At 38.7% G+C, this 24,829-nt stretch overlaps 1 protein-coding gene across 3 annotated transcripts; it reads left to right on the top strand.

Moving 5' to 3' along the window:
* The first annotated feature begins 25 nt into the window (after nucleotides 1–25).
* Nucleotides 26–23,643, top strand: LOC6577663 (arf-GAP domain and FG repeat-containing protein 1). Of its 3 annotated transcripts, none has more exons than XM_032728491.2 (6): nucleotides 26–1,090; nucleotides 18,154–18,992; nucleotides 20,201–20,686; nucleotides 20,907–21,113; nucleotides 21,185–21,570; nucleotides 22,126–23,643. In XM_032728491.2, exons 1-6 carry the CDS (start codon nucleotides 927–929, stop codon nucleotides 22,162–22,164), a joined length of 2,121 nt encoding a protein of 706 aa, XP_032584382.2. In that variant the 5' UTR covers nucleotides 26–926; the 3' UTR covers nucleotides 22,165–23,643. The 3 variants fall into 3 exon arrangements, with proteins under 3 accessions (XP_032584382.2, XP_032584384.2, XP_032584383.2); XM_032728492.2 differs by lacking the exon at nucleotides 26–1,090 and adding an exon at nucleotides 10,281–10,382; XM_032728493.2 differs by lacking the exon at nucleotides 20,201–20,686 and having other exon boundaries at nucleotides 29–1,090.
* The last annotated feature ends 1,186 nt before the right edge of the window (nucleotides 23,644–24,829 follow it).

The following is a 24,829-nucleotide window of genomic DNA, read 5'->3' on the forward strand; positions in this document are numbered from 1 at the left end:
ATAACCCAGCTACGGTCACGCTGGCATAGTCAGTTCATTTTTCAAGTTTGCGACGTTTGGTTGTGTCGTGTGAATCGTCGGACGGGCGTCTCTTGCAGTTTGTTATTAAAAATTTGTTGTGCGCTTAATTCTGTTAATAACAACACTAATAACAACAACAACGAAGACGAAGGCGCAGCGTGTGTGATTCATTGTATATTGTGGGTAATTGAGCGCAGCTGAGTGCGCTGCAAGAAGAGTGTAAATAAATTCAATTAATGTAAAAAGGAGAAAAAAATGAAAACCAGTGTTTGTTGAGTTTTGTCATTTAAGTGTGTGTGTGAGAAAGAGAAAGAGAGCAAAGAGTGCAGTGCCAAAGTTAAACGTAAACAATAATAAATAAATGAGTAAATATATTTGCTAGCTGCCTGATAAATTTGAACGCACAGAAATACACAGGCACGCACCAATACAGACACACACACACACACACATACACATATACATTCATATTTTGGTAATTGTATGTGCGTCGGCAGCGGTGGCAGCGGCAGTGGCGGCGGCGTTTGTTGTTCTCCTTTGTGATTTGCAGCTGAAGAAAGGTCAAGCGTTGCGTAAAGCGGTTGCACAAACATACGCTCACACACACACACATAGACGCGCGCGTGTGTAACTGTTGTTTGGGACTCGATCGTGTTAGCGGTAAATCAGGCAAAATTCAGTTCGTTTACGTTTACAACAGCAGCGCTCCACACGCGGCCGACATTTATCAGCCCCATACGCGGTATAGCGGGAGCAACGCTAACGATTCGGACACAGAGTGGCTGGAGACGGAAACAGGAAGCAAAGCAAAAGACGACAGCAACAGCGACAGCAGCAGCAGAAGCAACAACAACGAAAGCAACAACAAAAACAGCAGCAGCAGCAACAACAATAGCAATCGCAACATGGCAGTGCGCAAAAAACAGGACGACAAATACCTGCTAGCACTGCGGGAGCTAGTTAACAGCGGGGCAGGCAATCGCCAGTGTTTCGATTGCAACCAAAAGGGGCCCACCTACGTGAACATGACCATCGGCTCGTTTGTCTGCACACGCTGTTCGGGTGTACTGTAAGTAGTAAAAACTACCTGTTCTCCATTTACACCATACACCAAACTACGCACACACACGCACACGTGCACATGCATATGGTTGTTCATGTGCCACTCGTTACTTGCAATTTCTTAATCGTTACTTTTTGGCTATTACCCGTTACATGTGTTGGTTGAGTATGAGTTGTGAGAATGGCATGAATATCAGCTTTTTATTAAGTTAACATTTCAAGTTATAAAGTTTAACAGCTGAAATGTAATAGTATTCGTTACTCGTAATCGCTCTTAAGCAATTATTGCTGATTTACTCCTAAAAGTTGTTACTGTAATTAGTAAAAATTACCTGTTCTCCATTCGGTTAATGTAAAAGTAACGTAAATAACGGTATTCGCCACACGCTGTAATGAATTGTTAGTAAACAATCGATATTCCTTTGAGTTGTTGCTTATCTAATTACCAATCTAATATGCGTTACTATTTCATGTTTTCCTGTTGCTCGTTACTCGTTATAAGTAAATAAGTTAGATCTTGTTTCTGGCACTTAAAGTATCATACACTGTGTCAAGGTATCCATCTATTACGTACCCCTATGCACCTTCCTCAGAAATGCTCACATCACCGCAGATAAGCTACAATCTGTGGTGGTCTCAAGTGATTGACCGATAATTTGGTTCGAATGCATTGACCTACCCGCAACAACAACAAAAACGTCGCTTCGATTAGACCTGCCTGCAACACGGGAGAGTAAGAGGGAGACAACAGTGGGGAAATCGGAAATCGGGGGTAAACGGGGGTGTGTATGTGGCGCTCAGCGAAAGCGAAAGCAATTTCGTTTCACCAGTTTGAGTCAGGCCACCAATTTGGAAATGCAAATCGCAGACAAACTTTCAATTGACGTCGAACTCTGCCGTTAGTGCTGGCAGAGCCACTTGGTCTGAAAACAAATGAAATTATTTTGGCATTGGCGTTTCTAATTTGGACAGGCACGAATAAGAGGAAGATGTCTGGGTGCATACGTGCTTATGTTATTGAAAACAGTTCGGAATCTATGTATATATAATATATATTCTCAAACAGATCTAGTTCATATAATCATTGCAGTAAAATATTAATATATTTATAGGTAATGCCATTCCATGAACTAAGAATTTTTGTGTTATAATAATTAAATGTATAATGAACCAGTTCATTCATCAGCTCTTGGTTGTAAAAACCTTATTCGCTTAAATCACACGGAAATGATAAGAGTAGGGTACATATCAGTTGGTAATCTGTAGCAAATTGGAGTTATTTAGTTTAAAGTAAACTATTTCACTTATCAAATTCAACAGCACGAAGTTCGTCTATTATAAAATCGTATGCGTTCAATATATACGGAAATGGTAGGGAATATGCATTGGTAGGGTACTTAGTAGTCGGCAATCCGTAGCAAATTGCATCTATTTTGTTTTCTCGCTTTATTTTTGTTGTCCTTGGGTCTAAACGCCAAATAATTGGCAAATTGGCTGCGATTTATGCGCTTTGCTGCACTATGCTCGAGCACTTTGTGCGATTAAATGCCAATTGAGGTCATCTCCTGGCACATTAGCTGCCTGACTGGCTGCCACCCTGCCACCCTCCCTGCCTGATTAGTGGTCGGGGAGTTGTTGCCCACTTTTCGTGCGCTGTGTTTGTTTTTCCACTTGATTTACGCACTTCCGCTCTCACGCCCACCGCATGTGTGGCACTCTCCTTCCCACCACTGCACTTTCCAGCTACCCAGCACTCCCTTGCTCTCTCTCTCTCTCTCTCTCTCTCTCTATTCTTCGCTCCAAGTATAGTTTTCATTATTTGATTACTTTCAATCTGCCTGCTTCCGCACCGAGCACCGGGCAAATGGGTCCAGCTGATGCACATTCCATACGCAGATTGCGCCCCAGTTTCTCCACTGCGTAACTAGTTATTTTTGTTGTTGTTGTGGTCATATTTCACCTCAATTGGGTTGCATGCGGGCACTCGCTGCGTTCTGCTCGCTCTCATTTGCCTATCGATCAACGATAACATTTACACGTTTTTTTTTTTTTGCTACCAAAGTAAATGGCACTTTACAACGGTATTTTTTAAATATTGACGGGTATATCAGCTTTGTGGTTAAATATATAGCGATTTTTAGCTTATTATTATAATATATACCCTTTATTAATTGGTATATATTATTCTTCATAAATTAGTACTAAATGAGAAATTTTAAAACAATATCTTAATCAAATATATTATGTATATATTATATAGCTATTTTGTAAATGCCTCTTAGGGTATTCAGTGTTCGTTACATAAAAAAAAAAAAACATATAACTGCTCATTCTTGTTTTGCATGCGACCAAAGTCTGTGGCACTTTCCTTCGGTATTTGGTTGTTGTTGTTGTTTTTATTTCTTTGGCATTCAGAACAAGTCGTCGCAGCATATGTAAATTATATTGAATGCAGCTTTAAAAAGCTGAAGCTGGCGCTGCATTGGCCAATGCTCCCCAGCAGCGTTTTGCATGACTCACTCGAGTGCCCGCTCTTCCACTCTTCCGTCTCCTCCTCCTCCTCCTCCTTTAAGTTGCAGGCGAAATAAATAAGTATTACGACTATGTAAATGGAAAGCCGCATAAATGCCTCATGGCTGGCCCTTTGGGCATGCCAAACAGGCGGACAGGCGGACAGACGGACAGCCATAACAGACGAACAGCAGCGACACAACGAACTCCACTTAACTGCACTGTAACCCTTCCAACATTCCTTACCCCGTCCGCCCTCCAGTCGTCCCTTTGTCTGCAGCAAACAAAAGGAACTCAAAGTCCAATACGAAATTGTTGTGCATGTTCAATGCTACAATGTTTCCTGTCTCGTCTGGCAACAGTTCACCTCGCTCAGTTCAGCGCCCACCTCTTCGCATTTACGCCTGTTCTCCTGTTCGCCCGTTTCGCCTCATTCTGTGGCAGGAACGGCTGCCATTCAGTCGCATTTTAGCTTTGGCTTTCAACTTTGTGCTGCATACCGGCCGGCTCGCTCGACATGGCTGCAATGGCGAAAAACCTGTCAAACGGCTTTTGAAAGTATTTTTGGGCCAGTTGCTGCGGTTGCTGCTGCTGCTGTTGCTGACGCTGTGGCACTGGCAATTGCAGACAAATTGTTGCACCTCAATCGTGCAGCAGTCGCTACCATCTGGTGGGCAGCAGCATTTGGCTGGCAAAGCAACTTGTTGATTAGATAAGCCACCTAGCGTATGCGTACATAGCCAATACGGCCAATGCTGGCAGTTCCGCTTTTATTTTAACGTTAAAACTAGCTGCATTTTAAACTAAATTTGTGCAAATTGCTTGATACGGTAATTCCAGCTAAAACTATTTTATACAAAATTTCTGCAAATGTTATCATGTGAAATTTAGATTAATACAACATTGTTTTGCTCACACTTGATTTTGAAAATGTAGCACACAGCGTTGACCATGTCGACGATTATAAATAAATAAAAGAAGCAGAATTTCATTAGCTATTTTTGCTCTTCTCATTTACTTATTACTTTTCTCATTTTTCTTCTTTTTGTCATTTTATATTGTATAATATAACAAGCAAAGAGAAGAAAATAATGTAAAATATTCTATATATAGTTGAAATGCTTAAAAAATACCAAAACTTTTTAGCTATTTTCCTTTTTGTTTTCTTCTTCAACGAAGCTTGGCGCTTTTTCCTCTTAGTACAAAGTTTTTCTTCTCAAAAAGTGGCAGCACTGGCTCTGCAGCCAGTCAAACACAGCAGTCGCCTCTTTTCCAGCCGTAATTCGTCTCTCCGCTTCCCCTCTCTCCAGTTTTGTTTTCCAGCCGAACTTCGCCTTGCCCTCTTCGACCGCGCTGAGCTACTTTCTCAGTTGTGTCAGTCGCGCAGACATGAGTAACTGTAACGGCAACTGCCCACCAGCTGACAAATAGTTAAATATAGGGGAATTATACAGACACATGTATACACACACACACAAATGCATATACATACGCATGTACTACACACTAACGTAGCTAATTTCGTATACACGTTATAATCAGCTGCACGTCTTGTGGTCAAATTGTAGATATGTAAATTTGTCGATGGTTATGAAACAACATAAACACGTCCCAGCCGTATGGCTGTAAAGGTCGTTGGGGCCGAACGGTGTGGCGTCGGCGGCGGATGGGAAGGTACGGGCGCGGTGGTTTGTTCAGCTGCCGGGGCAGACTTTCACCAAATGCTGTCAGCTGTGTGGGCCCTTTTTAAGGGGTTTTCTTTCGCTACCCAAAAACCAAAACAACAAAACGGCAAACAACGAATTGAAAAAAAAAAAAAAACAAAAATGAAAGAGCAAAGAAACAAAAAAACAAAAAAATCAACGAAAACACGACGCGTAATGGCAATTAAATACTTATGTATGTATATATATATATGTATGTATGTCTCTATTAGAGATGGCAGAATATCGTGCTTGGCTGCGTGATACAAATACATTTGCTACCACTTTGTCTAGTTGAATGGAAGAGGGACTACATTATTCATTAGTTTAATAATATAAATGATGCCTAAAATAATGTTTAATATAAATAAATATAAATTAATGCATATGCCTGTTAGCACTTAGCATAGTTGAATGGAAGTGCTTTGCTTGTGATCGTGATGTGAATGAATAAATAGTTTCACGTGCTCTTCTTTAGTCCACAGATAGAAATGTACATATACGACTGTGTGTGTATATATATATAAATCTAAGTATATATGTATGTATGTATAACGACAAATATGTACATATACTTAAAATACATATAGGTGTAAGTATGTAAATCTATTTGTGTGCCCCATTCCCAGCTATTTATACACAAATAAACACTTTTGGCGTCTCAATTTGTTAAAGCTTTTCCGCATTTGTCAGGCTCTTATTGTCAGAATCCAGTCTGGCTGATAATTTAGTTACCTACCAATGCGCACATGAATTTATGTACATATGTACATACATACATATATATATATATATATATATATATGTGTGTATGTTTGTACCAGTTTGATTAGCATTTGGAAAATGTGAATCGCATAACGAGTAGAATTTAGCAAGCAAAAACAAACAGAACTCTTCCCATCCACTACCAATCATTCTCTCTCACTGTCTCTTTCACTCTCTTGCGTTCTTGCATTGCGCCTCATTCCTGTCCGTATCTCGCTCTGGCCAATTGGCAATAATTGCGCAGTTTTTGTTGTCGATTTCGGTATTGAGGCGAATGCACAGAAGGTGTCGCTGTTGTAATCGGCGTTTGTTTTATTGTTTCATTCGTTTCGCTTTGTGCTGCTGCTGCCTTGAATCAAGATTTGTGTTCTATAAATAATGGAATATATCTACGTATATACATACATGCACATGCATGCATATACATATGTATGTGTGTATGTATGGGATCAACTGCTCAATATTTACGTTTTGAAGTCGCGGAAATATGCGAATTATTCGATTTCAGCGAATGATTCGACAGCCCAATTGCAGCCTGCAGGGGTGGCAGGCGCCATACCGCAGCTGGAAGGCTGAAAAAGCTGATAAAATGCTGACGTTTTTCTATATGTATGGAACTTGTTCCCCATGGAGCGCACCATCAGCGGGTGGGGCTTAACCCAACCAAATTCAACTATTGTTGCAGCGCCTACGCAGCTGAGATTTATTGCGTGGAAAACATATTTGCCCTGTCAGAGTGTTGTTTGCGCACATTTAGATCCCGCGCGAGTGGGCAGTGGGTGGGCAAATGTTATTTTGGCCAAAATGCCAATGATTGGAACGGAGCGCTACCCACGTCCAACTCAAAAGGCTCGCATGCGTTTCCCCCCAAACCACACTGCAGGCCATTTTTCATGACAACAAAAGGAGCTCAAGGCTTTTTCAGCAATTTGCAGCAGGCGCTGGCCGGGGCGGCGCATTATTAAAATATTCATTGAGCGAGCTAGCAAAAGATTGTGAGTGTGAGGGGGCCGATGGGCAGACATTACAAGAGCATCCGCAACCCACAAGCCTAGCAGCAGCAGCAGCAGCAATGGAAACTCAGCCGGTTTGCTCTTTCTTCTCCAGCCAGTGCCAAGTTTAATTTATTTTGTGCGACAAACACTGACAGAGGGCCTTCAACGATGTCGGCAATGACGCCTCTGCGCCAAAAGTGTCCGCCGCACTCTCTCCCTCTCTCCTTCTCTCTCTACGTCTCTCTGTCTCGCACAAGCCACAGAGATAACTATAGATGGCGGCCATTGATATTGACATGCCCGACAGCCGCGTGGGATACGCCTGCCATTTAGCTGAGTCTAATTGGCTACTGGCTCATTTCTTCTTTAGCCCAGCAGCTGGCGCCGCTGCAGCGCACATGCAAACAGTGCTGCCACCCTGCCCTAGAGCGAAAAGTCAGCTTTCGAGGGCATAAAAATGCCAGAGGAAAACATATTTGTTAGAAATAAAAAAATGTAAATGGATTCAGCCATTTGTAAGGAATTATATTAAGTATTACGAAAGTTATAAAATAGAACATAGGAAAAATATTTAATCAGCTATGTTGCTTTTTATAAAAATATACATATGAAGTATTGAAATAGATTTTAATAAACATCCAGCAAAAAGAGAGAGAGAGAGAGAGAGAGAGATAGAGACAGAGAGAAAAAAAGAACACAAATATTCATACATCTACAATACAAATGGAGGCTTCTTAAACAACTTCTCGAACTTTCTTGCTTTTAAAGAAAACATATTTAATTATCCAAAAATATTTGCGTCTAACTAATTTTTGTTTTAAATTGTTACTCTGTAAATTGCTGAAAAAATGTATATATAAATTTGAGATAAGATATTGCAAAAGTTTTTACTTAAAGTTAAAAAACACTAAAAAAAAAAAAACAGCTAAATTTATTACAAAAGGCTAAAGTTGCCACAGCTGGCAATTACCGGCTAAGAGCCAAAATGCACGCGTTATTTGGCAGCACTGCACGCAAAATGGCTTAGAAGCACTTCTCCAGCTGTGAGTGAGGAAATTTTTGCTGTCTGTTAAAAAATGTCTAATGGCTGGAAAATGTGCCAATTGCAAACTGTTTATTGTGCTGTGAATGGGCCAGCGAATCAAAGCGAATATCGGAATATCTCGAAAGAAGAAGAAGAGCTAAGTAAATGGCAAATGCTTCCTAGTTTCTGGAAACTGTTGATTATTTTCTAATCAAACACATATTTTTTTTTTTGCGTTTCTGGTTGCTTTTCAAATGTTTCAAGTGCTGCGAATGTTTCCGGTGCTACTCGCTGCTTTAGAGTGCTACTTGCTTTGTTTATTTCTCACAGTCGTCGGCTAGCCTTGAAATGTAATTGACTCGTTAGTTGTTTCTTGGCGAAATATACTCTCAGCACTGCTGTGTACGTTGGCTATGCACGTACTTTCCAGTGGCTGTTTGATTTCCATTTTATGGCACGCCAGTTACGTGCCACAAGATTATATAAGGAGCAGCTTTTGCCTTTGCTTTTGCTTTTGATGAGCCGCAGCTTCTGGCCTGTTTACATGGCACACAGTAGATGTTTATATTACTAGCACAAAGGCACACGCTCCACTAATGGCTAGTGTATTTGACTAGTCGAGGTCGTCGGTGGCTGCACAGATTTAGCAAGCGGCTAAGCAGTGCCCTCTTTTTTTATGTACTTGGCTTATAGCTATTACTATTGCCAGTGAACTAAGCTACTCGCTGCTGTATTAACTTTTACAGGGTATAGGTAACGAAAATGACACCGCTGCCTAGATAGGCGCACTTTTAGTTGATTTACATAGCAATTACACACATCACATATGCATTGTAAACAAATGTGAATATATATGTATGTATATGGTGTATATATTTACATACTTATGACACATATCGCACTTGGGATCGCTCAATTCAAAAGCTTTTCATGCTCTCAGGGTTGCAAAGACATTCGCCGTTTACCTTGTAAGGCACTTGACTGCGGTTGAAACTGAAACTCGTTGATATTTTTAGCCCTGCAAGTAATGCGCCCGTTGTGCCCGAATACCTCTCCTGTCGTTAGTCTTTGACAATGCTGTCACAGTTTCCCAGTCAGCCTAATGATTCATTTGCACAGTGGCTGGAGTATATGGTAAACTTTGCATAACTCATTATGGAAATCTGTAATAAATGCTGATCATATATGATTCATTGGCACAGTGGCACCAGTCTATGGTAAAATTTGTATTATTAATGCATTCGTTATGGAAATCTGATATAAATGCTGATCATTTATTGTTGAATATTTTATAGAGGTCAGATATATGATTCATTTGCACAGTGGTTCGGGCATATGGTAATCTTTTTCGTTGAAAAACTATTCTTGAAAAAGAAACGATTTTCCATAGTGGAAAAGTTTTGAATAAAAATCCATATAATCGAATTTGGTAGCATAAACAAATTGTGCTCAATTTTGCTTAAGAACTTTTATTGATCTTAAAGAAATGATTCATCTGAATCAAGAATTTGATAAACAGAGAAATAACTATTCATGCTTTTATCGAATATGGAAGTATATGATCAACTTTTCCTTACAGATATATATATATTGTTTATTAACACTGAATTATAAACAAAGTCTTGTTGTTTTTATTGAACAGATTTCCGCATTGATATTGAACTTCAAGTTTGCAAGTTTACAAGCTTTTTTTTTTTAAGGTCGTATCCATTCCCGAGCTGCCCCGGCGCCATGCCAATCAGAGCAGCTGTTGTTGGCATCCTTTGTCTGAATGCGATGTCTGTTGATAGGCTTATTTTTTTAATTTTTGGGCTTTTGTCTTTTGTTTTCCAATTAACAATAAATTGATATATATATATATATATATATATATATATTGAGACAGAGTATATAGTATAATGCACGTGACAGCGCCGCATGACCGCTGGAAAGGGCGTAACAGTTGAAACCCATCTTCAGGGCAAATAAATTGCGCCAAGCTTTATAAGTGGACACAAAATATATACGTTTATATAAAATATATGTAAATATCATGTATATATGTAGCGAGACGCCCCTTGACATCCACTTATCGCTATTCGGAAACGCAAATATTTGCCATTGCAATATGAATTACTGCAACGCATTTTGTCTGCTATTTACATATTATTATTATATATATTTTTCTTGTTGTATCGTCAACACGGCTGACAGTTAAGCTCGACGCTTGCCACGGACTAGAACGCAATTGTGGGAGAGTCTATGACATATAAAACATTACAAGAAAAAAAAAAAAAAGTGAAAAACAACATTAACTTTTAAGTAAGTTGTAAAAATAAAAGAAATAGTAAACCTATTTAAACAACCTTCGAAGCGTTCAGCAGAAAAAAAAAAGAGTTAAGCCCCAACATAAATATCGAATACAATTAGCTGCGTCTTTTTTCTTGCGAGTTGTCAAAACGTGACCTTAAATACTTTGTGGCATTAAAAGTCAGCTTTGAGACTTAACTAACTTGCTTTATAACTATTTGAGAGTCATTAAGTTATCGAAGTGACCCACTAAGAAACAACGAGGACACGAGTTGAAAGACCAGACGGGTGTATAAATAGGGGTTATACAATAGCTAAAGATATCATTCAGACATTAGTGAAATGTTGCTTAAATAAAAAATCGAGTGCTTAAATATTTAAGTAATTGCATAACTAAATATTGATTGATGTTCTCATAGTCTGAACCCATTAAGGAACTCAGGGTATCACTGTTTTGTGACACATATAATATATATACGTATAGTATATATTCTTGGTCAAGAGTTGATACAGCCAAGTCCGTCAATTCTTTCATAATTCGAAGCGTAGAAAAGCTAAAGATTTCAAAATTACTCTTTAAGTCGATATGTTCAATACAGTTCTTTGGAAATATCGGAATTTGCATATCTCCCACTCTCTAAATTAAGGGAAAAAATTAATAAAGACTTAAAATACTTCGTATCTGAAAATACAAATATCAGCTCTGCGTAGGATTCAGGGCATTCCCTAGTCGGGAACATTTTCTTGTTTTTTTTATCAGCTAACCATAAACATTAAAGGCATTGAATATATATAGTCAAAATATATTAATGGCTATGATTTCACAATTTATCATGGAATTTAAAAGAATTATAAATTTAATTTAATGTTGTTATTAAAAACACTTATATATTTTTAATACGCAACTTTGCTTGATTCCAAAATTATTGAGTCACTGTGCTGCGACGACAAGTTCATATATCAAGTTCCATTTATAACTGTTTCTAGATAAGAATTGGTTGCAAAATTCGCAGTAAACTCGAAGTAGTTAAATGTAAGATTACTTAAGTAAGAGATAAATACTTCACGTCATACATGAAATATTTAATTTTATATATTTTGTTTTCTTTTGCAATTTAGTCATTGAACAGGTTTTGCAATTTGAGCAAATAAGATAAAAAAAAAATGTTTTATGCTTAAGAATTTCATCAGAAGTTTGAAGTGTTGCTTTGTTAATTAGATTTCAACCGAATGGCAGACGAAAAGTCAGCCGAGTTTTTGCCTGCTGCGGAGTAGAGCTTCAAAAGTACTATATAGTATACAGGTATGAACAGTAGTTATGTGAACAGGGCTTGGCTGGGAAATACTTATACATAATACAGTAATATATTTTGAAACTATGCAAACCTGAATAAAACTTAAAATTGCAAAGTATTGGATACTTAAATAAAATTTTTAATAGGGTTTAAATTTAACCAAGTTGTTTTTTGTTTCAATTATATAGGAGTATGTTTTGAATGTCCAACGAAAGCTGTCCAACCTATAGGAAAAAAACTGTAGTCTTTTCTAACAAACGAACGGGCATTTTCCATATTTCCAAAATTTAATTTGATAAACACAAATTGATCAACTGGTCTTTCATTCCCAATCAAGTCAATTTTCGAAAGAGAAGTGTCATTTAATTTAAACAACAATTGTGGATCTATACAAGCTTGCACAGTTATATTTTTTAAAGATACAAAAAAATAATTAAAACTTATAAACATCGAATGTTATTTTGACAAGTTCTAGAAAAGACGAAATTGGCAAAGTTTCATTGACTTCTAAATATAAATTAAAAAGTAAATTATAAAATATAATTATAGACAACATCTTATAGAAGAGAAAGCCAGAAAAGCGGAAACTAATAGAATTAAAATTTCCATTTTTATTTTGCTGAAATATATTTGGATTTATCTTCAAGCATATTAAAAATTCTAGATATAAAATGCAGACAAAATATATATGTATATATACATATTTAACTTGAGATCGATATCTATAGCTGTTGTAGCTTGTCAGTTCGGAGACGCAGTTAAAAATGATTATATGTATACACCCTGATCTGTCTGTTTCGTATATGTATGTGTGTGTGTATGTATAACTCTATTTGGTCAACGGGTTGAGACAGAAATTCACTGGAAGTATTTACTTAGCTGAGCCATTTCTCCACTAAAATATGGGAATGTGGAGCACGGGGACTGCAAGGGTTTCTTCATTGCTTTTCTTTTTTGTTATTTAAAAAACAAAATTGACTAATTGCCAGTCCAGTTCTGTTGTTCGTCGTTATCAGCTGTCCGTTGGCGTAGCCAAATGAGTCATGGGCTTTTTGCTGCTAGTATTTTGTTATTGCTTTTTTTTTTGTGTTTTGGTCGAGGCGCTGAAAATAAATAAATTCTTAAATGTTTCTCTTGAATGAATGAGTCGCAGCAGCAGCAGAGACAGCGGCAGCGGCAGCGGTAGCAGCAACAGCGGCAGTCGTACTCAAAGCTAAAGTTCAAATGTTCGTCTGTCCTCCATTATGGCTCTCGATCTCTATCTGGTTGTACTTAGGTGCGCTTACTTTATTCCATTTGTAGCTTTTGCTCTTCTCATAATATAAACGATTCTTGCTCTTGCTATTGTTGTTGCTGATTTTGCAAAAATTGTTTGACTCAGGCGTCAGCGCTCAGTTTCATGTGGTAGGTCTGAAAATCCTATGCTCTAAGAGCGAGCATTTATGACTGTAGCATGTGAAGTGCGTCATATTTTTGAGTAGGGCATTTAAGAATCTATTAGCTTATCTGAGCCTGTGTTAATTTAGTTTATAATGCAGATACAATTGCTTCTTGTTGTTTATTTTAATTTATATACAATTTTTACCTAAAATTTGATTATACAAAATGAGCTGCATTATTATTTACTTATCATAGAAAATGTTAAAATTGAATGAAATATTATTGTTATAATTATTATAATATCCTTAAATATATATATTTTGTTGTTCTTTTTTTTGTAACTTAACATATATTGTCAATTGTCAACAATAAATCTTATCTAGAGATATTAATCTTTTCTCTTTAGCTGCTCTAAATACCTGTCGTAACTCAGCTCCTGGGGAAGATATCATGTTGAAATTTGGTGCAGCTGCTTTTTATTGCTTTATAATAAACATAAATTAAAATTATTCAAATTGAGTAATTAAGCGATGTAGGATTTCGAGTGAAAGATTCGAGATACTGCAAATGTCAATATATTTATTTTTATCAAAGTATCATATCACTATAGTATGTTAGTATTATATAGCTTAAATTACCATATATAATAATGTGTTTTATATAGAGATGTTTTCTAAGCTACTTTCCTTTTTGTTGAAGGTACGATTTTCTCTTTGCTGTAGATTTAAATTACAATTACACTAAAGATTAATTTATATGATATATGTATCTTCAAGCAGAGTATTCCAGCTTCGACTGTGCCGGGTCTATTCTTATTCTTTTGCCCATACATTAGTGCAAAATGTGTTTGTATCTGTATCTATGTATCTCTCTATATACAGATATATGTGGGTATCGTTAGCTGTATCTGTATCTGTTGGCTATGCATAATATTTCGCTACAATTTGTTGTTGTTGTAGTTGTTGCTATTTTTTTCCACCGCAACGCAGCGACGAGTATTTTTTTTTTTTAATGGTTTTTGTTTGTGTTTTTTTACGCTGAGTGCGCAAAATGCGCAAAAAACAAGTTTTGCACTTAGTGGCAAAGAAACAAAAACTGAAATACAATACATATATAACTAAGCTTTATCCAAATGTGTATGTGTGTGTGAGTGTGTTTGTTTTAATTTTGTATCCACTTGTGCCTAGCACGAAAGATCTGCCGCTGATTTGGAAAACCCGACAGCTGTTTGACGCTTTTTTGCTTTCAACACTCCGCGCGAACTTTTCCAGAGAATGCCTCGGATGTTGGGGAATGTGTGGGGGATGTGGATTGTGTGGACTGTATGTCTATTGTGAATTGTGCATTGTGAACGTTAGCTTGAAGCTTTCGCATTTATATCGCTGTGCATTGAACCACAGCTGTTGACGTTGCTCGACTGCAATTTGGTATCCAGTTTGGGGCAGGGCTAAGCCCCATGAGTGGGTCGTTGTCTGGCTACTGTGCCACAGATGACACACATTTTCCTTTTTGTTTATTCACTATGACTCGTTCGACTCGAGTCGCCATTCTCGATGCTCGATGCTCTGGCCTCCTCTGCGATTCTCAATTAGCATCGTTTTTGTTAAGTTTGTGTACTTTTGAAGACCTTTAGGTCTTCGGTTTTGTGTTGGGTTCAGTTGCCTCGCTTTGTCGTCTCTTTTAATTAGCACATTAAGAAAACAAGTCTCGTGTGCGCAACACGTTGTTGATTGTTCCACTGATACCCTGCACGTATGTGTAAGTGTATGCATATGTAGATATGCGCAGTTATCTCCATACCCGACGATCCAAAACATTGTGATAAATATTGACAGACTGTCGACAGGTCATTTATGCAGTAACAACAGCGGTCTATTATAGATAGTATATAAATATAAGCTTATATTACTAATCATTTCAGTTATCGCAGGCTCGAACTACGCCACCTGCTAATGATTACAGCAGCAGTATCTATAATTTTCCATTTGAGCTAGCCAGATTGACTTGTCTATCTTCTAGATGTATCATACACTGTATACTGTATGAGTTGGCTTGTAACGAATGCTAACTACTTTTGTATACCTTTTAATTATTAAATTATGAATGAGTTTTTTTATATCGAATGTAAACTACTATTGTATACCTTTTGCTTATTATATTATGAATGGGCTTTCTATACCGAGAGTTAAATACTATTATTACGTATTACGTTTTGTTTTGCTTTAAGATTTCTTGGAATTGCCTGGACTAACTCGCTCAACAAAGTGAATCAATAATGTGTATATATATTCGAGTTACATCGGGATATAAACCAGTTTTTCCTGTTCTTTATTCTAAAAGAGGGAAGACAGATAAAACTGAGAATCTTCAGGTGTGGCTGAAGTCATCTCGTAGATCTCATACAAATCTCTTGCCTTCCTGTTATTTTATGCAGGTGACAGACTGATCTTCATCTATTGAATCAGCTCATATAAAATTTATATTTGTAATACACTCTAAAATAAGATATAACTCCTTGTCTCTGGTATACTTCCCAGGCAGTAGGAATCTTTTACAGGGTATCAAATCCAATTGCCATTCGCTTTTCATTACACCAGCTACTGCTGCTGCTACTGTCGCTGTCGCTGTCGTTGACGACCAAAAGCAATTCAAATGCTTGTCGTAAACGGTGGGCGTGGCAGTGGACCTGGACCTGAAATGTGCTGTGAGTGTCGTGAGTGTTGAGTGTGAGCAGGGAGGGGGCAGGCAACTTTCACTTTTCACTCGGGTTACAAAAATAGCTGTGGCCAGATTGCGGCAACCGCTGCTGCGGCACTTGGCTGCAGCTAACGAATTGCGTGTGCGTGCCTGGAGACCAGCAATTGGACACCCAGCACTGGCATAAGATGGCAACAAACTAACAGCCACTTGGTGGACATTATTATTGAGTGTCAGTTGCAAGAGTATCTATCTATCTATCTCTCTCTCTCTCTCTCTCTCTCTCTCTCTCTATCTTTGTCTCTCGGGAACGGCTTCCGCTGCTTCACAAATCAATTGACAGCTGGAACGGAAATGCCTGCAATAAATCGAAAATCGTGTCTGCATTTCCCAATCCACTCAAAACAGACAACGCTCTAGGGAGGCGGAGCGAGACAGGCAGACAGTGTGAGGGAGATGACACACAAACAGAGTTTTCCAGCACAAAGTGCAGTCTTTAATCGAATCACTTCCAGCCAGCTGCCGCCTGCCCCAGTTGCATGCCTCCAGTTGCCAGCTGTGCCCCCAGTCCGCGACTGCGGACTCGCTGCAATTTGCAGAACTTGCCGCAGCGGACAGAAATTGCAATTGAGTTGCAAATTGCATTAGACCCCAACAAGGGCAAACAGACAATGTCCCATGCTGGAATGACACTAGCTTAATAAGCTAAAAAGAAGAATTGTCGGAAATAGACCATTATTGATTTTTAATGACAATATAATATAATTATTGAATTGAGCTGGAATAGCAGCAAGATAAGTATAAATGATAATGTAATGGATGTGTTGTATAATGCCAGCAACATCAATGAGATATATCTGAGATGTAAAGGAAAAAACTATATAAGAGAGAATGTGGTTTTGATTTTGACTGAGATGAAAGTAAGATAATTTATCTAACAAATCAGTGTTCTCTCCATCTCTCTCAGCTCTTGTCATTTGTAGAGGCGTGCCGACCATGTTTTAGAACTGTGCGATGTCGATCGGAGCTCTCGCTTTTCGCTTCATCCAAAACCCACCCAATAACGCCGTCCGCACCACCCAGCGTCTCGTCTCGTTTACCATAACGAATCGGCTCTGTGAGCCACTGAAGCGTTCATGTGAAACGTCCAGTTTCTTCATAACATATGCACACATATGCAAACAGCAATATATGACTGGCTGTATGTGTGTGTGTGTGTATGTTTGTGTTTGTGCTGTGCCCATTTCGTTTGGGAAAATTCGTGAAAAACTGAAATTAGCTTTAAGCGTTTGCTGAGGCAAATTTTGCTATTGCCGGTTTTCGCTTTGAGTTTCATTTTTTGCGGCTGGTTTCATTTTTCATGTTGCCACCGTCGCCGCTGTCGCTGCTTCTTCTTCCTCTATTGCCACTGCCTCTACCCTGCCTGCCCCTGCCCTGCCCTGCCCTGCCCTGCCCTGCCCCCCCTTCCCTCTGGCATCAGTTTCGCCTTTAGCTCTGCCACTTGCTCTAATTGCAGTGCTCACCCCAAGGCCGGGCTAATTAATTTGTGCAATTATCTGAAATTGAATACCCATTTAACGGGTCATTCTGACCCGGTTTGCTTGAAGTGTCGTCCATAAGCCCGAATTATGCTCAGCATTTGTTTCATGCCAAATGGCCTTTAACACACTTGCCAGCAAAAAGTTGCTACAAACTTACTCTGAAGTGGAAGTAAATACTATATAGTGAATTTTTGTTTTGTAAATTTCTAGATGATGCTTGAGTTAAGCAGACGCCAGAGCCAGGGCAGCCAGAAGCAGTGCCATAGGCTCAAATTATATACTCGGGCTGAGCTTGTGTACTTAGTATAGCTGCATTAATTAGCAAATTGATTTGAAGCTCTAGAAAGTTTCCCTTTTGACATTTAAAGTGCATTCAGCTTTGATATATTTGTAATTAAAATATGGAAGGTTTTGTTAGTGAAGGCTTCGAATCCAGTTTACTAACATTTATACACATATCTTATATATATCTCTAAGCTCTAAAGTCGAAAGTACTCACGTAACTTTGCTTGGATAGGAAAACAACTAATGGATATTAAACTCATAAATCCCAACCATGTACGTGAGTTGAAAAATGCGCGAGCGTAGAAGGGGAGAGTGAAAAGGATGAAGGAGAGCGAAATCCCGCACATCTTACAAATCCAACTTTTTGCAAAAATAAGTTACTATTGCAATTCCTGTTGTTATTTGGCGTATTTACCATAGCTGAAGTAGAGTTTTTAAAGACGCTTTTCAATTATTAAAATTTTTTTCTGTTTTTCTAGAAATAAATTCCAAATAAATAATTCAAAAATATAAAAAAAAATTCATTTCATTAAATTTGTATAAATATAACTTTTTTAATTTCCATCCATCTTTTTTTTTTCGTAGACGCGGTCTGACGCCTCCGCATCGAGTTAAGTCCATATCGATGGCCACATTTACACAGGAGGAGATCGACTTCCTAAAGGCGCACGGCAACGAGCTGTGTGCAAAGACCTGGCTGGGCCTGTGGGATCCAAAGCGAGCTGCTGCGCAGCAAGATCAGCGGGAGCTGATGATCGACAAGTACGAGAGGAAACGCTATTATCTGGAGCCGGCCAGTCCGCTCAAATCGCTCAATCTGAAGTCGTCATCGTCGTCGACGTCGTCCGCCAGCAATGGCTATCACACGGGCAACATATCGAGCAATGGCTATGCCAGCATTCACCTAACGCCGCCCGCCGCCCAGCGCACCACAGCCAATGGCCTCAGCAAGTCGGTAGCTAACAGCACAGCCATCAGCCGGCCGCAGCATCATCACAATCACAATCAACAGCAGCAGCCACAGCTGAACGGCAATCATGATGGCTTCTCGCATAATCTGGCCGGCATTGGGCTGGGCCTGACCAGCCTGAACAGCGCCGGGTCCACGTCGACGGGCGCTTTATCCGATACGAGCAGCTGCGCCAGCAACGGCTTTGCCGGCGAATCAGATTTCGTGGCCGATTTTGGGTCGGCAAACATATTCGATGCCACCTCGGCACGTTCCACGGGCTCGCCGGCTGTCTCCTCGGCCAGTTCGGTCAGCTCCACCAATGGCTATGCCAAGGTGCAGCCCATTCGTGCGGCGCATCTCCAGCAGCAGCAGCAGCAGCAGCAACAGCAGCAAATGCTCAACGGCAACAGCACCGGATCTGAGAACTTTGCGGATTTTGAGCATGCGCCAATCTATAATGGCGTCGCTGATGGTAAGTCATCAAATTGCTGGCTTGCTATGTGAGTGTCCTGGCAGAGCAACCTGGACAGGATGTTAGATATGGGAAAGTAGTTGATATTATTGCATAGACTATGAGATCCTATTCTCTGGCTATGTAAGCTTAGTTTGCAGCCTGCTACAGCTTTTGCTGCTTACGTATCAAACAGACGGGAGTATTCGGAATCCCTTGAACCCAGCTCGCAACCTCTTTATAAGAACCTCTTGGTTGTGATAATAATCTTTTTCGAGAGTATCCGACCTGCATTAGTATTTAGCTATTAAGTACTTTTGGGAGTATTATAATGAGCGTCCATATAACTTTATTCGGGAGTATCCGACTTGCATTAGTATTTAACTATCAGAAATGCTCTTTCTGGGAGTATTATAGTGAGTGTAATCTAACTATTTTCGGTAGTATCCGACTTGCATTAGTATGTAACTATCAAATATGCTCTGTTTCTGGAGTATTATATAAAACAATTTAAATTCCCTTTTTGCTAGTAAAGTAAAAATAAAACCTTATCAAAGCTTTTTGTCATCCTCTGGCTAATCGATGTAATCTTCCTGGCTGTCACAAGTTTAGAAAGCTATAAAAAATACTTAATTTGGACCATATAATTATGAGATACCCTTCAACGTATACGACAATATTATACACGGAATATACATGGAAACTCATGATAAGCCTACTTATAAAACCTGTTGGCTTCCTTTTGATTGTAGTAGACATTTTATGGCTAGATTCTATATGCTACAATAAAAGTTCTTCTATCTAACTGCTCCACACCTCTGGCCACCTCGACCCACTCAACGGCAAAGATCTCTGCATGCGCATTCAAAATGCGCTCTACCGTAGTTTTTGTTTCTTTATTCTTATTTTGTTTCTTTTAGTATTGTTTTTGTTGCATTTGCAATCTTTACCACACACTCGCCCACAAACATATTCCACATCTGCTGCTGCTGCTTCCTCGTATGCTGCACGTGACAATGCAAGCCCCCATATTTTGGCAGCTTTTCGCTTATTTTTGGCAATACGTTGACAATCTCCACGCACAGTTTGCATTCGGCTTGAAAATAAGACACGCACACATTTGTGATGGAGCATTTAACGACAATCTCTCTATCCTTCTTGCTCTCGTTGCGCTTCCGTGCGCCCCATAACCATTCGACATTCGACATACAACATTCTGGTTGTGCCAGCAATGAAATCTATGCAGACGTTGCCCGATTGGTACGATTGGAACACGTCCGACTATATCGATCCGTTTGAGAATGAGTTTGCGGCGCTGCGATCGACCACAGAAACAAGTTCGGAAGCGGAGCCGGAGTCGACGCTGCCCGCCTACTCGATGCTGACGCTGTGGAGCGATGATAGCTGGCCAGAGAAGCAGCCGGCCGTGCGCTTTGATAGTTCGGCCACCTCACTGGAGTCAGCCCAGTCGGCAACAGGAACGGCTTCGTCAGCGATGTGCTGCTCCAGCAGTGAATCCTTGCCAACGCCCACAAATCCATTTCTGCCTCAGTCGAAGTCGGAGTCAGCATTTAGTCGGGCATTAAGCGCGCTGAATATCGCTGAGGAAACAGAGAAATCAAAAGCAACAGCAGCAGCAACAATGGCAGAGCATACAGAGTGCGACTTGAATACGAATATCTTAAATGCCTATTACAATCCTTTCTTTACGTGGAGTAAGTTTTTCGTTAACTTTCGTTTCGTTTCGTTGAGTTGAGTTCCTTTTAGTTGAGTTTCAATTTGAGTTTTCTATTTGTTATGGCTTTTTGCTATTGTTGTTGTTACTGCTGTTGCTCGTATCTTGTGTTGGGTCCTTGCCTTTAGTTTGCTTAGCGTACATCCGAGTGGCAGGAACTTGTGTCAGTAATACGCTCACTGTTTGATCTCTCTTTGCAGGCACCGCGCTGCAGAGCCAACAGCTGAATCAAGCGACAAACAAGCCCAGCTCCCGGGCAAGCAATGCGCCCAGCGAGGACCGCTACGCGGCGCTGAAGGACCTCGATGAGCAACTGCGCGAACTGAAGGCCAGCGAGGCAGCTACAGTCACGGAGGCGCCAACGCCAACCAATGGCAACACACAGCTGGCGGATGCCTTTGGCACGGGTAAGTAGCAGCAGCTGCAACTGAAACCACATCGGAAACTTATCTATCTCTCTTTCTGTATTCCGTCACAGTCAACGGCAACAGCAGCTGCAACAACAACAACAACAACCATGTCAATCCCTTCAAGAGCCAGCAGTCGCTGCTCATCAACGGCAGCAGCCACTTGGTGAATCCATTCCAGGCACAGCAGCTGCAACAGCAGCAATTGCAATTGCAACAGCAGCATCAGCAGAATCTCTACGGCCAGCTGACGCTCTTGCCAAATGGCTATGGCAGCAGCCCACAGCAGGCGGCGGCGGCGGCAGCGGCAGCAGCGGCTGCCACCAGCTTCTACAATTTCAACAACAACGGCTTTGCCTTGGCCCAGGGCCTGCCCAATGGCTGCGGCTTTGGCAGCATGCAACCAGCGCCCGTGCTTGCGGGCGGCCTCGCCGGCGGCTTTAATAACCCATTTGCGGTAGGTTGTTGAGCAAAAGTCAAACTCTAGTCGTATGCTTTTAGTAAGCGTGTAGTTGCTAGTGCAGAAATATGATGTAATATAGGCAAGAGAACAGGAAACTACGTTAATCTGACAAGCTAATAAATTTGCTCATTGGTTTAATCATTGGATTTTTCATTTGAAAAATCTGCGATATACATATACCAATATTGACTTGACTTGAGGCAATGGCTAAGACTTTCTAATAATACAAGTATTAGATCTTATATAGTATTTTGAAGACATAGAAAGTTATCATCAAGCTCATAGATATAGGCGTTAATTGTAATCCCAAATCAAAAGAAAATTACATAAAAGTGTATGTATTTATAATATGAATATTGAAGCGATGGCAAAACATCGATTAATATCGGTTTCACCTATTTTTACTCTTAATTTAACACATCTTACTGTAATATTTGCTAGTTACAGAGTATTTTGTAGTCTGCCACCTTCTAGAGTAGAGTACCCTTCTCTGACCTCAATGTATTTGGAAATGATTATTAATATTATTATAATTATTGAACTCCACAGGCCAGCGGCGCCATGAACACCAATAATCCATTTTTATGAGATTCAGACTTGAGGCGAGCGCAGGACCAGCAGCAGCAGCAGAGGAAGCAGAAGCAGAAGCAGAAGCAGGAACAAGAACAAGAGCACGAGCAGGATCTGAAACTAAGGCAGCACCAGCAGCAACAGGAGCTCACATCCTGGCTGAGGCGTTGAGATTGAACAGAGAAAAAGCCGCTGAACAAAAAGCAGAAAGAGAACCGAAATTAGTCCATTTTACGAACAATAGCTATTAACTACAAGATATATATATATGTATATACATATACGTGTGTGCATGTGTGTGTATTTATATAGACGTATGTGCTAAATGCTGAATATAAATCCGTTTTAATGGATTAATTGATCGTACAATATATAGAAATATATATGAATATATATATTATTTTACTAAATCTCTATCATACATATATACTTATACGTCGCATTCACACATGCATACGGGCACACATATATATACATGTATATATAAATATATATACATATGCAATACGCGAGTAACTAAAGATTTGTATTTACCGTTTGCCTTTAGCGTCTATAGACTTTTTACTAAACTTAACTTTCTTAACGTGCGCCACAGTTGTCGTCGTCTGTTTAGCTTAACTTAAACCACACAGATATACACATGCACACCTATGTATACAGATATACATGTACACATATATATATACATTATATATTTATAACAAAAAAATAGGAAACAAAAAACTACTAAAACAAAGGTATCTGTAAGCTCTAATGGGTTGAACAGCCCATCCTCAGCCGTTGCGGTTTTAGTTTGTGTTTCGTTTTGTGTTTAATTTTTTTTTAATCTTGTATATTTATAAGTCGAATATTGTATACCCTTCCTTTTACGCATCATCATCGCATCATTTGCAATTCTCTCTCCCTTTGTCTATTCATGTTACATCCCTTGAGTTTCTGTCAACGCGCTTGTTTCGCTGTACGAAACTCTTGTCAGTTATTGATTGTGTGGCCTTAATAAGATTATGAAACTGTTCATTAAAACTAAAACTACCATATAATATACTTACATAATATATTATATAAATATATATATATATATATACGAATACATATATGCTTTTGTACCTAAATTAAATGTTTCTTGTTTTAATACTTGTTAATCAACTATGATAAATAAACCGCAACCAACACACACAGACACACACACTTAGAAGGGTTAGTTTGCTCAACACAAAGTTAAAGTTTGTTAATTGATACATATATATGTATATCACTATATACTTACCAACAAGTATATATGTTATGATATAGCGCATGACTAAAATGAATATCGGTATTAGTACTCATTCGGGATTATTTCAATACCTACCTTACTATCAACAAGTCCAAATAAGAAGCAAGATGAAATTTTCCATATTTAGCCTTAACATATGACAAAAATTATCTCGAAGCCTTAAAACAAATTATTTAAATTTACAAATTTCAATAAAACTAAGGAAAAACCAAACAAAACAATTATTGATGCTGTATTCATTTATGGGCGTTATTTTTCTTTGTAAGTGAATAAAACTCTATCTTAGAAAAAGCTCTGTACCGTCCGCGCTAAACTAATAGCTAGGCCAATCATCGGATTAACTACAAATCGTAGATGTTTAAAATGTTTTAGAAAATGCTTAAATATACCTTGGATGCATTTCTGACCTGAGACATTTATCATGGTTTATAAACTATTTAACTTCAATAAACTCAAAATATTAAACTCAACAAATAATTATGTGTTTCATTTCTAAGCTGAAACGGTAGAATATAAGCTTGTGTACAAGCTTCATCCCGATTAAGTGCTGGAATATATAGATTAAACATAATGTGTAGCTGTTATTTCTGCCGATTGTTTTGGAGGCAAATAATGTTGGAAAATCGAAGCTCAAAAATATACGGAACGTATCGTTGCACTTCGGGGATTGTTTCTGGAAGGATTTAAATTTGAGAGCAGAGTGAAAATTTTGAGTTAACAGTGAGCTAATGTTGTTCCTTCACTGTTAATTCACATAATGTATTAACTGGCATCACCGCACATTTTTGAGGGACGCTAGAGGGCTGTACTTGATCAGCAAAAATTATTATTGTTATTATTTATTTCCTTTAAGTTTTCATTTTAAATTTAAATTATTTTTAATTTTTAAATTTAAAATCGTGGTTGTGACGTGGTTCTTGGTAATTCACCTTGGTCTTGCATTTAAGTACCTATGGACGCACACATCAGAAACCTTTTAAAGCCAAGAAAACTCAGAGATTATAATTTATTTGATGTATTTTTATTCATTTCCGTTTCGGTATAATTTCTAGTTTGTTCTTTCATTTTTTTAGTACTAGTTGTGTTTTTAGCAATTGTTTGAAATTACTATAAATTATTTAATCTTTATATTTATATGTTTATATATATATATATATATATTTTTTTTTTTTTTTTTGTTATAAAATTCGCATATGAAATAAAGTCGAAAGTCCTCTTAACCATATGGTTAAACCACTCAGCGCCTTTTACTAAAGCAACTAGCTCTAACCGTTCTGTTCCATCGGTCCATCTATCAGATTGATATTCTCTTCTCACAAATCTTAGGCTAAATCAAAAACAAATCAATAATATATAAAATTAAAAAAAAACGGCAAACAAAATGTAATATTTAAAAACAAAATTAAA

The sequence above is a fragment of the Drosophila mojavensis genome, unplaced genomic scaffold (genome assembly GCF_018153725.1).
Source record: "Drosophila mojavensis isolate 15081-1352.22 unplaced genomic scaffold, ASM1815372v1 contig_36, whole genome shotgun sequence".
Classification (NCBI taxonomy): domain Eukaryota; kingdom Metazoa; phylum Arthropoda; class Insecta; order Diptera; family Drosophilidae; genus Drosophila; species Drosophila mojavensis.